Raw genomic sequence first — 12,494 nt, 5'->3', positions numbered from 1 at the left:
AACCTTGCTCTGACTTAAAGAATTCAGTTCATATGAGCCTGGATAGACTCGCTTTTTCTCCATTGAAAAAGCTGCATTACTGATGGGCCTGGTAAGGTCTCTCCTTTAACAGGAACAAGTTGCAGTAAGATCCATCCTAGTCTTTCTTGGAGACATGGCTGCTGCAGTGCATGTGATTTCTCTGACTTGTCTGCACATGTGGGGCCTTCGATGACGCCTCCAAAGCCAATGAAATCAGCTCTAATGGCCATCAATGTAAACCGATATGATATGTAATTTTTCACATGAATGTCTGTATTAAAAAAAGTTTAAAATAAATAAATAAATAAATAAAATTTCTCACTAAATCTCAGTGACCTCTGGGATGAGAGCATCATTTCAGTGGTAGATGAATCTAGAAGTTCTAAATGTGGATCCTTCATTCCATGTTCCATCGAATCAGGTGACTGTCTACTAAGGGGTGGGGGGACACACTGGTACAGCATAGACCCAAATATCATGGCCCCTAGCAGAGAGTCATCTACAAATCAATTATTTGGAGCTGTGAGCAATCTACTATGCTCAAAGAGCTTTCTTTCACCTTCTTTGGGAAAGAGAATCTTGATCTAGACTGAAAACCAAGTGGCAATATTCTACATTAACAATCAGGAAAGTATGAGCTCTTATGCTATCTGATAGAAGTCCCTTCAAATTTGGTTATGGGCAGGTCTTTTTAATGCCCATCTCCAGGTGACCTAACTTCAGGTATCCAGAACACTTTGGTGGACCACTTTAGCAGATTGTTGCAACTATACGCGTGATCCCTGGATCAAGGACTTGCAGACAACTTGTTCAACCACTGGGGAAGGCCAGTGATTTACCTGTCCACTTCATAAGACAACAGAAATGTTGGAAGTTCTGCTGTATGCATCCAAGCAGCTACAGATCAGCTCTCAATGCTTTTGTACTAGTCTACTCTGTGCGTATCCACCGAGTCCTCTAATCACCAGGACTGTCCAGAATGGCCTTCCGGACAAGGTGAGGATAATCCTTGTAGCACCAGCCTAACCCTGGCAAGTGTGGAGTTTATATCTCATCAGTCAGTCAGTTCATCTCTGGTTCCATTGGGAATGTCTCCAACTCTTATTATACAGGAAACAGGCAGGTTCTGCCATCCAAACTTGATATCACTAGCCCTCATGGCATGAATGTTAAACACACAGTACTTTCCTCCTTACCCCTTCTCAAAGAGATGAAAGATGTTCTGATTTCCTCCAGGAAAACTTCAACCAGAAGATTCTACAGTTTCAAATGGAAGAGGTTCTTGACTTGGTGTAGGACCAGCCAGCTGGATCCTTTCTCTGTACCCCAAGGGATTTGCTTCAGTATTTGTTCTGACTCTCGTACTCAGACCTTAGTACATCTTCTGTCAAATTTCACCTCAGTGAGGGAGTCATGTGATGTGTTGATTCAGAGTAGTCATATTGCTGCTGGATCCTGGTGCCATTCCCTGATTTTTCACTAATTTTGAAGGGGTAAAGGCGGCAGTCGCTGGGCACATTACAGCAATAGCCAAACAAATTGCTGACATTAAATTTGCGTTTATGGAGTTTAGCCCATGGGTGGAAGCCTTAAAAGATTGCATGACTGTCGTTGAAGATGATGCTTTGGCTGCAATATGGAAAATGCAATCTCTGGAAAAGTTGGTTCTGGCCCACAAGGAAAAAAATAGACGAATTAGAGAATCACTCTCGGAGGAATAATTTGCGATTTGTGGGCTTTGCAGAATCCCTTGAGGAACATAAACTAGCCGAGATCCTTGTTGGTTGGCTACCGATGGCACTGGGATTAGCTGACCAGATAACGCTGTTGGTTATCGAGCGGGCGCACAGACTAGGCCCTAAAAAAGATGGAAATCAGAGGCTGCGAATTGTGATTGCCCGATTTCTCAATTTTCAACATAAGCAGATGATTTGGCAAGCTTACCAAAAGGTTGCGGTTCTGCAGTACCAAAATGGCTCTATTAAGATGTTTCAAGATTTTTCTTACAAGGTGGCTATGAAATGAAAAGAATTTGAGCCCGTATATGCTTATCTAGCAGCCAAACAAGTTAAATTTACCTTGCAATTTCCAGCTAAGCTGAAGTTGTGGTGCGATGGTACCTTACATGTTTTTGACTCAGCGTTGGAAGCCAAGAGTTTTGTGGACCATTTGCTATGAGGAATTCAGTTGTGACCTGATGTGTGGAGCTTTTGTTTTGCATTGCATAAGCTATTTGCAGCTTATTTGCTATGATACGCGACTGTGGTATTTTTTTCTATTCCAGGAGGAATTTCTTTGATTTTTGAGTTATGCCTTCGCTAGGTTCAGTTTGCATTGCCTCAGGGGATGGCACTGGAACACTCACAGTACTGTCTCCAACTCTCTAGGCAGAGAGTTTATTTACCAATGGTTTTTGGGGTTGGGGGAAAGGGTATGGGGGGGGGAAGTTTGGGGGGGACTAATGGGGGGTGGGGGGTGGTTAATGGCACCCTTGTTATCCATAGGGAGCACTATTTGTGGGTTCCTCTTTTTCTATCTTATGCTGAGGGAAAGCCACTTTTGTGTTGGACACGCTATTCCATGTTTTTTACGTTTTTTATTGCTACAGTTTCCTGGTTTTTTGATGCCTTAGGTTTTACTGGAGTGAGTTCTCAATTGAGATTTAGTGACTTCATGGTAGATATGTTTAGCTCTCAATATTCAGTAGCATGGTTGCCTGTATTTTTTCCACGTACGTCATGGGATTACCAGCCACATTTATAACCTGGAATGTAGTGGGCATGGGCGCGCCTTTAAAAAGGGCCTTCTCATATTCATCGATTAAAGGGAGAGATTGTCTTTTTGCAGGAATCTCACATGACAGATAAAGAGCACGACAAATTACAGAATAAAAGGGATTGTAATCAGATTTTCTTTTCTTCAGGAACGTCTAAGTGGTGTGAGTTGGACCAAAAATGGGAGGATGATGAAGGTAGGATTGTGGTAATCAAAGGTGCCCTATTTGGAAAGCCCATTATTTTGACATCTGTTTATCCCTCTAATCGTTATGATCACAGTTTCTTTACTAAATTGATTACCTGTATTTTAGCTTTGGGTACAGTTCCTGTTGTTATGGGAGGTGATTTTAATTGTATTCATGATCCCTTATTGGACAGGTGCTCTGCTGCTGAAGTCTCCCATTTAGGTCCTGGGAAGAGTATTCCCTTCATTTGTGACTCTCTTTCACTTTTGGATGTTTGGTGGTCAAATCATCCTGAGGAAAGAGACTTTACACACTATGCACAGGTGCACTTTACAAAATCCAAGATTGATTACATTTTGATATCCAAATCTCTTTTCAATGATGTTAACAGAGTAGACATAGGGCATTTGGTGGTTTCTGTCCATTGCCCTGTGGTTTGTTGTATGGGTGTAAATTGATTCCCTCTTTAAATGGAAAATGCCGGAATGGCTTTGTAAATAGTGAGATTATACTAGCTGTACCCGGCCATGTGGCTCAGTCTGGTTTAATTTCACAATGCGCATTAGCTCTGCTCCGGCCGTCCCAACTCCCTCCCCGCCTTCCCCGGCGGTGGACGGACTGGCCCGGCGAATCTTTTACCCTTTCCTCCTCCTGTGTGTAACTGTCTGGCAGTCCCTACTCCCTCCCCCCTTCCCCAGCGGCGGAGGAACGGGCTGAGCCATTTCTCGTGCTGTGGCTCAGTCTGGTTAAATGGAAAAGACAGAAAAGAGAAAGCACATGTTTCTAATATGTTTAATTTCACAATGCGCATTTGCTCTGCTCTGGCCGTCCCAACTCCCTCCCCCCCTTCACCGGTGGTGGACGGACTGGCTCGGCGACTCTATTACCCTTTCCTCCTCCTGTGTGTAACTGTCCGGCAGTCCCTACTCCCTCCCCCCTTCCCCAGCGGCGGAGGAACGGGCTGAGCCATTTCTCGGAGCTGCGACTCGTCTGCCCTTTCCTCCTCCTCTCTGTGACACCCAGCACATAGCGCAGAGCTCTATGGTCCGCACATGCTCGGTAGAGCTGCTCTCTACTGCACATTTGCGGTCCGTCGGTGAGAGCCCATTTATATTGTAGATAGCGTGTGTTGCTTTTACGTCCAACAGATGGTGCTGTTTTTCCAAAAAAGCATGGTTTTACCTGTCACAGGTGTGACATCTATATGATATAAGTATATAAAAACACGAGCGTATTCGAATGCAACGTTGTGTCAAAATTTCAAAGCAATCGGTGAAGAACTTTTGGAGATTTAAGATTTTGAACAAACGAACATTTATATATATATATATATATATATATATATATATATATATATATATATATGGTTTTTTTTTATGAGGCGTGGTAATTCTGTTTTTCCATTGTTGTACTGTTGTGGTTTCCAGTTCAGTTTTTGTCTGTAGTTTTCTATTCATTCTTCCAGTATGCTCTTTTTATTCTGTGTTTGATGAGGTCTGTCTACATTCTACATGTATGCCCGAGGTGAGGTATTCTGCCAGCGTGTGGTTTCTGTGTAAGGGTCTAGAGCAGCCTGGCTTGTTCTCTTTTCCTAATTTGAGGTGTATTGGTATTTTAGGGCCTGGTATAATATTAGCACTTCTACCTTTTCATAAATAGGATTGTTACTGTTTGCTTGCTGGTAGTTATTGTTGTTTTAGTATGGAGATTTTACTATATTGTTATTATAATTCTTTTACTCATGACTTTCTAAGTGCTAAGCCCATACTGAACATGTTACAATAGGCCTAATGCCATAAGGATTCCAAGTGTCTTTTTTTTACTTTTTTTGCAAAGTTTTCTGGTTGACACCACAACAGTGCATGTAAATATAATATATATGTTGTAAGTGATATTTTTTTACCTCAGACTGTACTTTTAATTTCATCTTTTATATAAAATCTATTCTAAATGCATACTTTTTAATTGTGTGGGGAGAGGAGGGCACGCAAGGCTATACGGTTCACAAGGCACTGGGCCCAGTAGGACACAGCTCTTGTCCTCCATTCCTGTCGGAGCCCAGCAAGAAATGGCAATTTTCTTTCTCTTCCGGACCAGTGATACCTGGTTCTGTCTTCCCCTGCTGGGCCCGAAAGTGACAGCAGAAGAAAAAAGGTTGGTGGCCTCACGGGGGACAGAGAATGCAGCTTATACACAAATTTGATATTCCTGTTCAGAGACAGTACTCTTACCTTCCCCTTGTGTCATTCTTAACAATAAAAGCAATACCGAGGCTTTTTTTTTTTTTTAAAGTTTAGATGTGGAATGTTGTGAGCGGTGTATCACACAAGTGAGCATTGTCCATTAGGTGTGTCCACAATGGGAAAAAGGTTGAAAACCCACTGGTCTAAAGGACCAGATTTAATAATCAGGCCAAAGTATGACAAGAAGAGTGCAGAAAACCTGTAAGAGCCTTTGTTTGCCCAGTTTTTAATAAGCATTGCAATTCTGAGAAGGGAAATCTTCTACAGAAAAAAAAAAAAAAAGTGCAAGCAAGCCCTTAGAATTCTGGCCCCATTCCCAAAATGTGCACTGTAGACCGACAGTGCTCTAAGTATAGTAAGGGTATGTGTGCCGTACCTCCGTTTTGGAACTTCTGCTTTGATGCTGGTCTCTCTGTAAAGAACAAAAAAAAAAAAGAAACTAGTATGAGTAATGGTGGGAGACAGGAGGATGACTCGGTGGCAGTGCTGCCGCACGCTGTCACGTGAAGGAACCTCCATTCAAGGCCCAGCTTTTAAAAAGCCTTAGGTCAGGGTGGGTTTGGGGAGTGGGGTGCTACAGATACAGGTAGAGTTGCACATGCGCAGAGTCTCTTCGACATACCTGGAAACATTGTGGTGGGGGGGGGGGGGGGGGGAGATAGGCAAGGCGGATAGGGTGATCAGAATGGCAAGAAAGGGAGGGCCAACTTTTTCTCCCTATCCGTCTCCTCCTCCTCCTTCCCCAACGTATATTGACCATAATAGCACTAATTCCCAGGACTCAAACAGTACCAACCTATAACCTATAAAAAGGCAGCATTGCAAATATTACACCAGGCCCTAGAACACCAATACTTCTGTTGTCTGGACATTTTGATCTCTAACGAAGTCCCCATCTTTCACAAGGGTGACGACAGGAACTTGGCTGTCCCACCATAATATCTCCCTCCCACAAATGCACACACAGACACTTAGAAGAATGATGAGAGGCTCTTCAGCCCCAACATAATACTATCAAAAGCCTTGATCCAGCTTTCCTCCTCCTTGGCCGCCATATGCTGCTTTTGGGTGAGAGGGGGACAGCAACATATTGTGGTAGGAGAGGAGGGATTGATCCAGTCTCTCTCCCACAATGTATGGCTGGTGTCCTTTCTCTCACCCAAATCTTGATCCAGTGACCCTTCCCTCTTAGCCACCATATGCTCCCCCAGCCCCATCTGTCCCCTACCAATTTCTCTCTTGCCCCCCAACTCCATAAAGCCCCTACCAGTTTCTCTCTTCCTCCCTTCACCAGTTCCATTAGTTCCCCACCAGTTTCTTTCCTCCTTTCCCATCTTTGTCAGTCCCGCACCAGTTTCTTTCCTCCTTCCCCATCTTTGTCAATCCTCCACCAGTTTCTTTCCTCCTTCCCCATCTTTGTCAATCCCCCACCAGTTTCTTTCCTCCTTCCCCATCTTTGTCAATCCCCCACCAGTTTCTTTCCTCCTTCCCCATCTTTGTCAGTCCTGCACCAGTTTCTCTCTTCCATCCCATCAGTCCTGCACCAGTTTCTTTTCTTTTAAGAACTGCCATACCGGGTCAGACCAAGGGTCCATCAAGCCCTGTATCCTGTTTCCAACAGTGGCCAATCCAGGTCACAAGTACCACTACCTGGCAGGATCCCAAATAGTAGAAAGATACCCCCCCCCCCCAACCCTATCGGTCACCCATCAGTTTCTCTCTTCCCTCCCCCTCCTTTCCCCCCCTCACCTTACTGCTAAGAACCTAAGAAGTGGCTGCTTCTTCTTATCTTCTGCTGCTCTTGGGCCTCTCTGCCGATCTGTACTGTTGCCTGCCCCCCCCTCTCCACTTGGTCTGTGCCACCGAACAGCAATTTTCAAAACTTATGGGCAGCATTTCTGTAGGTTGATCTCATTCATCACGAGATCAGAAAATGCTGCTGGCAGAAATTAAAGAGTTGCAGCAGAGACGGGAGCCAGGAGTTCCTGCTGCCTCCTCTGGGTCTGAGTCCATCATGCAGCCTTAAGTTGCAGCGGGCCCGGCTGCTGGAAGAACCCTGCGCGACTGCGCAAGCACAAACAATTTCTCCTTACATTTGAGGGCGATGGGGGCAATATCCCCCCTCATTCCCCACACTATTGCCCCAGGGTAGGGTTGCTGTGCAGAATTTCTCTCTTCCCACTTGCACAGATGTCTTTTTTTTTTTTTTTTCTAACCTCCTCCTGCCCATATTTTCTTTCATTTTTTAAAATTCAAGTTACATCTCTCCTCCTCCTGCCATAGATCGATCAGGGCTGGCAGGAGGAGGCGAAGTCCTTGGTGAGGCCTCACCTGGACCACTGTGTTCAGTTCTGGAGACTGTATCTGAAAAGGGATAGAAACGGGATGGAGGCGGTCCAGAGAAGGGCGACTAAAATGGTGTGGGGTCTCCATCAAATGACTTATGAGGAGAGGTTGAAGGATATGAATATGTACACCCTGGAAAAGAGAAGGTGCAGGGCAGATATGATACAGACCTTCAGATACCTGAAAGGTTTTAATGATGCACAATCTTCAAAACTTTTCCTTTGGAAAGGAAACAGTAGAACTAGGGGTCATGAAATGAAACTTCAGGGGGGACGACTCAGAACCAACATCAGGAAATATTTCTTAACGAAGAGGATGATGGATGCCTGGAACGCCCTTCCAGAGGTGGTGGTGAAGACAAAAACAGTCAAAGAATTCAAAAGGGCATGGGATAAACTCTGTGGATCTCTAAAGGCTAGAAGACAGAAATGAAGAAAAGAGTGCATAGGGGGATAACTCGCTCGTGCAACAGTTACTACCCTTATCAGAAGCACGGGGATTACTACTCTCAACCAATAAGTCTTGATACTTTTGACGCAACTGCAACATCACTCTATGCTTTGATGGCGGGGGGGGGGGGGGAATTGGATTCAGATGGCAACCAACATGGGCCCTGACTTTTATGGTCTGAGGGTACTGATATGCAGACATAAGGGAAGAAGCACAGAACTGCTTCTACAGCCAAGACCAAAAGCAAAGCAAGTCAGCATTGCTGGAATTATCTGGAAAGGTCCTCACCCTGTAAAAATGTTGCCACCAGTAATTTTTTATGAGTTTGAAAGTTGCTTGGTTTTTTATTGTAAATATTTCTACCCTTATCATAAGGATTGGGGATAATTGCACAGACTACCCTTAAGAGAAACCTGGGGTGACCTACACGGTGCAGTAGATATTACCATGAGAAGCTTGCTGGGCAGACTGGATGGACCATTTGATCCTTTTCTGCCATCATTACGATGATATTGTGTTACCTGGGTATTAGACAAACTGAGGTCCAGGGCAACTAAGGAGTGAGCTCAGCCAAATGTTTCAGAGAAATTTCCAAGCTTCGCCAAGGGTGCTTCTTGTGGCACTGCGGCGCCAGGCAGTTGCCCTGCTTGTCATCCCCTAAAGCCAGCCCTGATATCCGTGTTTCCTCTAAGTGGCACAGGAGGCTATTGCCTGTATTTCTAACTGCAGGGTGTGCTGCAGCTCTCCCACAGTTTGAACTCTATGGTGCAGATGGGTCCTGCAGGAGTTCTGCGGACCCGCCTGCTCCTTGCTTCAAACCATTGCCTCAATCCTCCTGACCCCTTCTCACTGTAGACCTCGTTCTTCTCTTTTCATCTTCCTCTCCCTCTCACATCCATTTCTTTTTATCTGTGGCCCCTCTATTTTTTCCTTTTCTTCTTCTTCCACTTCCCCCTTGCGTACTTGCTGGCTGATGGCTCCACCTTTTCTCTCTCTCTCTCTCTGCACAGTCTCTTCATCTAGCTCTCCACCCGTTCTTCAGTAGTCTTCCATAGCCCCAGCTACATGGCAAAGAGAGAGGCTGACAGCGTGTCTGTGCTGACTCTTCCTTCTCCTGGTAGCTCCAGCACTTGGCCATCTGCTCAGTACGCAGCAGAGCATGCACCTGTGCTGTGCTAACTCTGCTGTGCTGCCCAGATCCAATAGCTGCACAGCCGAGAGCGAAGCAGTGCACTTGCGCTTGCCACCAACACCCAATTTCGGTTATTTGTCTAGAGCCCTGGCTGTTGGAAAGAAAACCTGGAATGTCAAGATTAAACTCAAACAGTTCCCACTACGCTCGTTGGCCTGTGTTGCAGCTACTACTTTGTGCTGCTGCAAGACTGGCAAGGATGGGAGAGAAGACAGCATGAACCAGTCCAGTCTGTGCTGTGTCAGTCGTACCCAAGTCTCCTCCAGCTGGTGGAAGATTGCTCCCTCCCATGTGGGGAAAAAAGGAGATAAGCTTCCTGTGCAGAATACTCCTACCAAACACAGTAGACTTGTAGCAAGTCTGCAGGGGGCACAGCATCCCAGCCTTCGTGCAATGGCAACACCTGATGCCCAGAATGAGGATGCACATGGACCCAAATTCCTGAAGGAGCTGATTTCTGTAGTCTCTGGCGAACGACTATCACTGCCATGACTGGGCTACTTGGGAGGGGATGAGGCTTAAAATATGGGAGAAAAAAACCTCAGGTTTTTGGAAGTGAAGGTTCATGAAATCATAGCTCATATGTTAAGACTGTGCGCTTAAATTCCATGTATGATTTCTTAACATGTGCTAAAAAAAAAAAAAAGTGAACTTCCGATGCAATAAACTAGTGATATGCTAAGGCATGAGGATTTTAAAAAGTGCATTGACTCTGAAATGTGCGCCCAAACCTGAGTTAAAATGTGCACTCAGCTTTTTGCCTAGGCTGAACGCACATTTTAACTCGACTATGAGTGCACTGGCTTGGTTTGCTTGTCCATTTTTTCAGTAAAGAGAAAAGTGTGCAAGGGATTCTCCAGAGCTTCTGTAAAGACTTTAAATGAGCTTGCGCTGGAGTTCCCACGCACACACGCTGCCTAAAGAGGTAGTAAAATCTTCAGGGAGGCGGGCAAGTATTAAGAATGGCTAATTCATCCTGGTGTCTACAAAGAACCCTGTTTACAGGTAAGCAAACTTGCTTTCTCCGTTGACAAGCAGATATGAATTAGCCATTACATATGGGGAGCCCCACACTAAGGGTTATACAGTGGAAGCACTTATTTAAGATAACCTGGCCCCATCAGTGTAGAGTGGGCTACTGGATGAAGAGGCTGCAAAGAACTGCTTCTCCAAAGCTACTTTCTCCTTGGGATGTGTTTGTTACGCGCGCGCGCGGGCGCAGTCGTCTCGAGCTGGTGGTGAGCCCTTGGGCCACGGCGAAAGCTAGGGAGGAGCCCCAGCCACACCGTGGGAGGTGAGCTGGGCAGGCATGGTGAGCCAGGCGGGTACAGAAGCAGGCACAGAGTCTGACCCTCAGCCGAACCTGCACGCCCATGGCAACCAACACTGGAAGTTGATTGATGAACGGTCCTCCGACTGTTCCCAGCCCTTTCGGACCTGCCGCTGGGAACGGCAATGGGCAGCAGGCCGGACAGAGGCGAGGGCAGACAGAGTCCTTACACAGAAGACGTCAGACAGGGCTGAAGCAGACATCCAAGACAGGCTGAAGCAAGACGTTGAAGAGGAGGGCTGGAAGGAGACATGGCACTGTCCAACAGGGCGCCCTACTCAGCCCACCCACGGGACTGAGTCGCGGACCACCCCGTCCCAGACGCGCCCTACACAGCCCAGGAAGGCTGGTCGCGGACCACGCTGAGGAAAGGAGGGTGCAGGAAAGGTCCAGACAAGCAGGAACTCCGATGCTGGGATACTGACATCCGAAGCCCCTTCGGCTGGCAGGCAGGGAAGCTCAAGAGCCCGGGGGACGAATCCCTCCTGTTGGCCACTCCAGGGCCCAACAGGACAGAAGGCTCAGGAGCCAGACGAGGACATCAAGGAAAAGCAGGAACTGGATCAGGCACAGGATCAGACATCAGGTAACACATCAAGGCACGGACATCCGGACAGAGACAGGACAAGGAACCATCAATACATGGAGGACCTGGATCAGCAAGGTTACAGGTGACTGTAATGCTCAATCCGAAGGCAAGTTGCAAGTGACAAGAAAGTCCTTATATACTGGAGGTTGTAGGCAACTCCCTGGGAGGAGTTTGCCAGGACCGCCCCTCGCTGGCCCTATAAGTGGGGTAGAGAGCTGTGGGCCAGCCCCTAGGGAAACGGGCGTGGCTGGAAACCAGGAAGTCCAAACAGCCAAGCAAGCCACAGGAACAGCTAGGCCTCTCAGGCCCTGGAGCAAGTCCCGGATGGAACACAGGCGAGGCCCTGGCTTCAGAGCGGCCTCCGGTGGAAGGTGAGAGACCACCTGTAGCGCAGCAACAGGGGGGATCGTAACAATGTTATCCAGACAGTAGTGGAACACGAGGGTTTGCACTGGCAACCATGCAGCAGTTTTACAATTGTTTTCAATAGAGAAGCCACTAAAGTCTTCATGGTCATTGCTAGCCAATTGGATAGACTTTTTTCATGACTGCCTTTCCCAATCTATTGGAATCAAAAGATATGAACAGTTGAGAAGCTTGACACTGAGGTTGACTCCTCTTTAGGTAATACGCCAGGGCTCTCTTATAGTCCAAGGAGTGAAGAGCGGCCTCCTCTCCTTTAGGTACATGAGGTCTTGGAAAGAATGAAGGTAGCACAAGAGCTTGATCATTGTGGAATGCAGACATCATTTCAGAAGAAACTTAGGATGAGTTTGAAGAATAACCCTATTGTGAAAAACCTGAAGGTATGGTAAATGTGATCCCAGAGCCTAAACTTCACGTGCTTTTCTTGCTGAAGAAACAATGCTTTCCAGGTGAAAAACTTCAAATCCACTGACTTGAGAGTTTCGAAAGGAGGTTTTATAAGTTGAGCTATAACTACATTGAGATCCCAAGGCACTGGAGGTTTACTAACCAGAGGTTTGGAATGCCACAGTTCTTTCATGAGTTTTGATACCAAAGCATGGAGAGAAATCAGAGCCTCTTACACCTGCAGATGATACGCCACAATGGCACTGAAGTGAACTTTGACTGAAGAAGAGCTAAGGCCTGAGGGTGAGAGGTAGAATAGATACTGAAGAAAGTTCTTTGGGCCACAAGAAGAGGGATCCAGTTGGCTGGACCACAGTAAGTCGAGAACCTCTTCCACTTGGAATCATAGGACCTTCTGGCAGAAATCAGAACATCCTTCGTTACTTTGGGAAAGAGTAAGGAAGAGACTACTGCGTGCTCAACATTCATGTTGTGAGAGCAATGATGGCAGGGTTGAATGGCAGAACCCTCCTTTTTCCTGTGTGATG

The 12,494-nt window shown here is 46.3% G+C and overlaps 1 protein-coding gene across 1 annotated transcript in view; it reads right to left on the bottom strand.

Annotated features, from left to right (window-relative positions):
- ITIH6 (inter-alpha-trypsin inhibitor heavy chain family member 6) overlaps positions 1 to 12,494 on the bottom strand; it is a 112,890-nt gene that overhangs the window by 79,668 nt on the left and 20,728 nt on the right. The window contains exon 2 of the mRNA XM_029607650.1: positions 5,603 to 5,638. Within this exon, the coding sequence (XP_029463510.1) occupies positions 5,603 to 5,638 (36 nt within the window). The remainder of the gene's footprint in view (positions 1 to 5,602; positions 5,639 to 12,494) is intronic.

Source organism: Rhinatrema bivittatum, chromosome 1 (genome assembly GCF_901001135.1).
Source record: "Rhinatrema bivittatum chromosome 1, aRhiBiv1.1, whole genome shotgun sequence".
Classification (NCBI taxonomy): Eukaryota; Metazoa; Chordata; class Amphibia; order Gymnophiona; family Rhinatrematidae; genus Rhinatrema; species Rhinatrema bivittatum.
The sequence above is the reverse complement of the archived record's forward strand: the minus strand, read 5'-3'. Positions and strand labels throughout refer to the sequence as shown.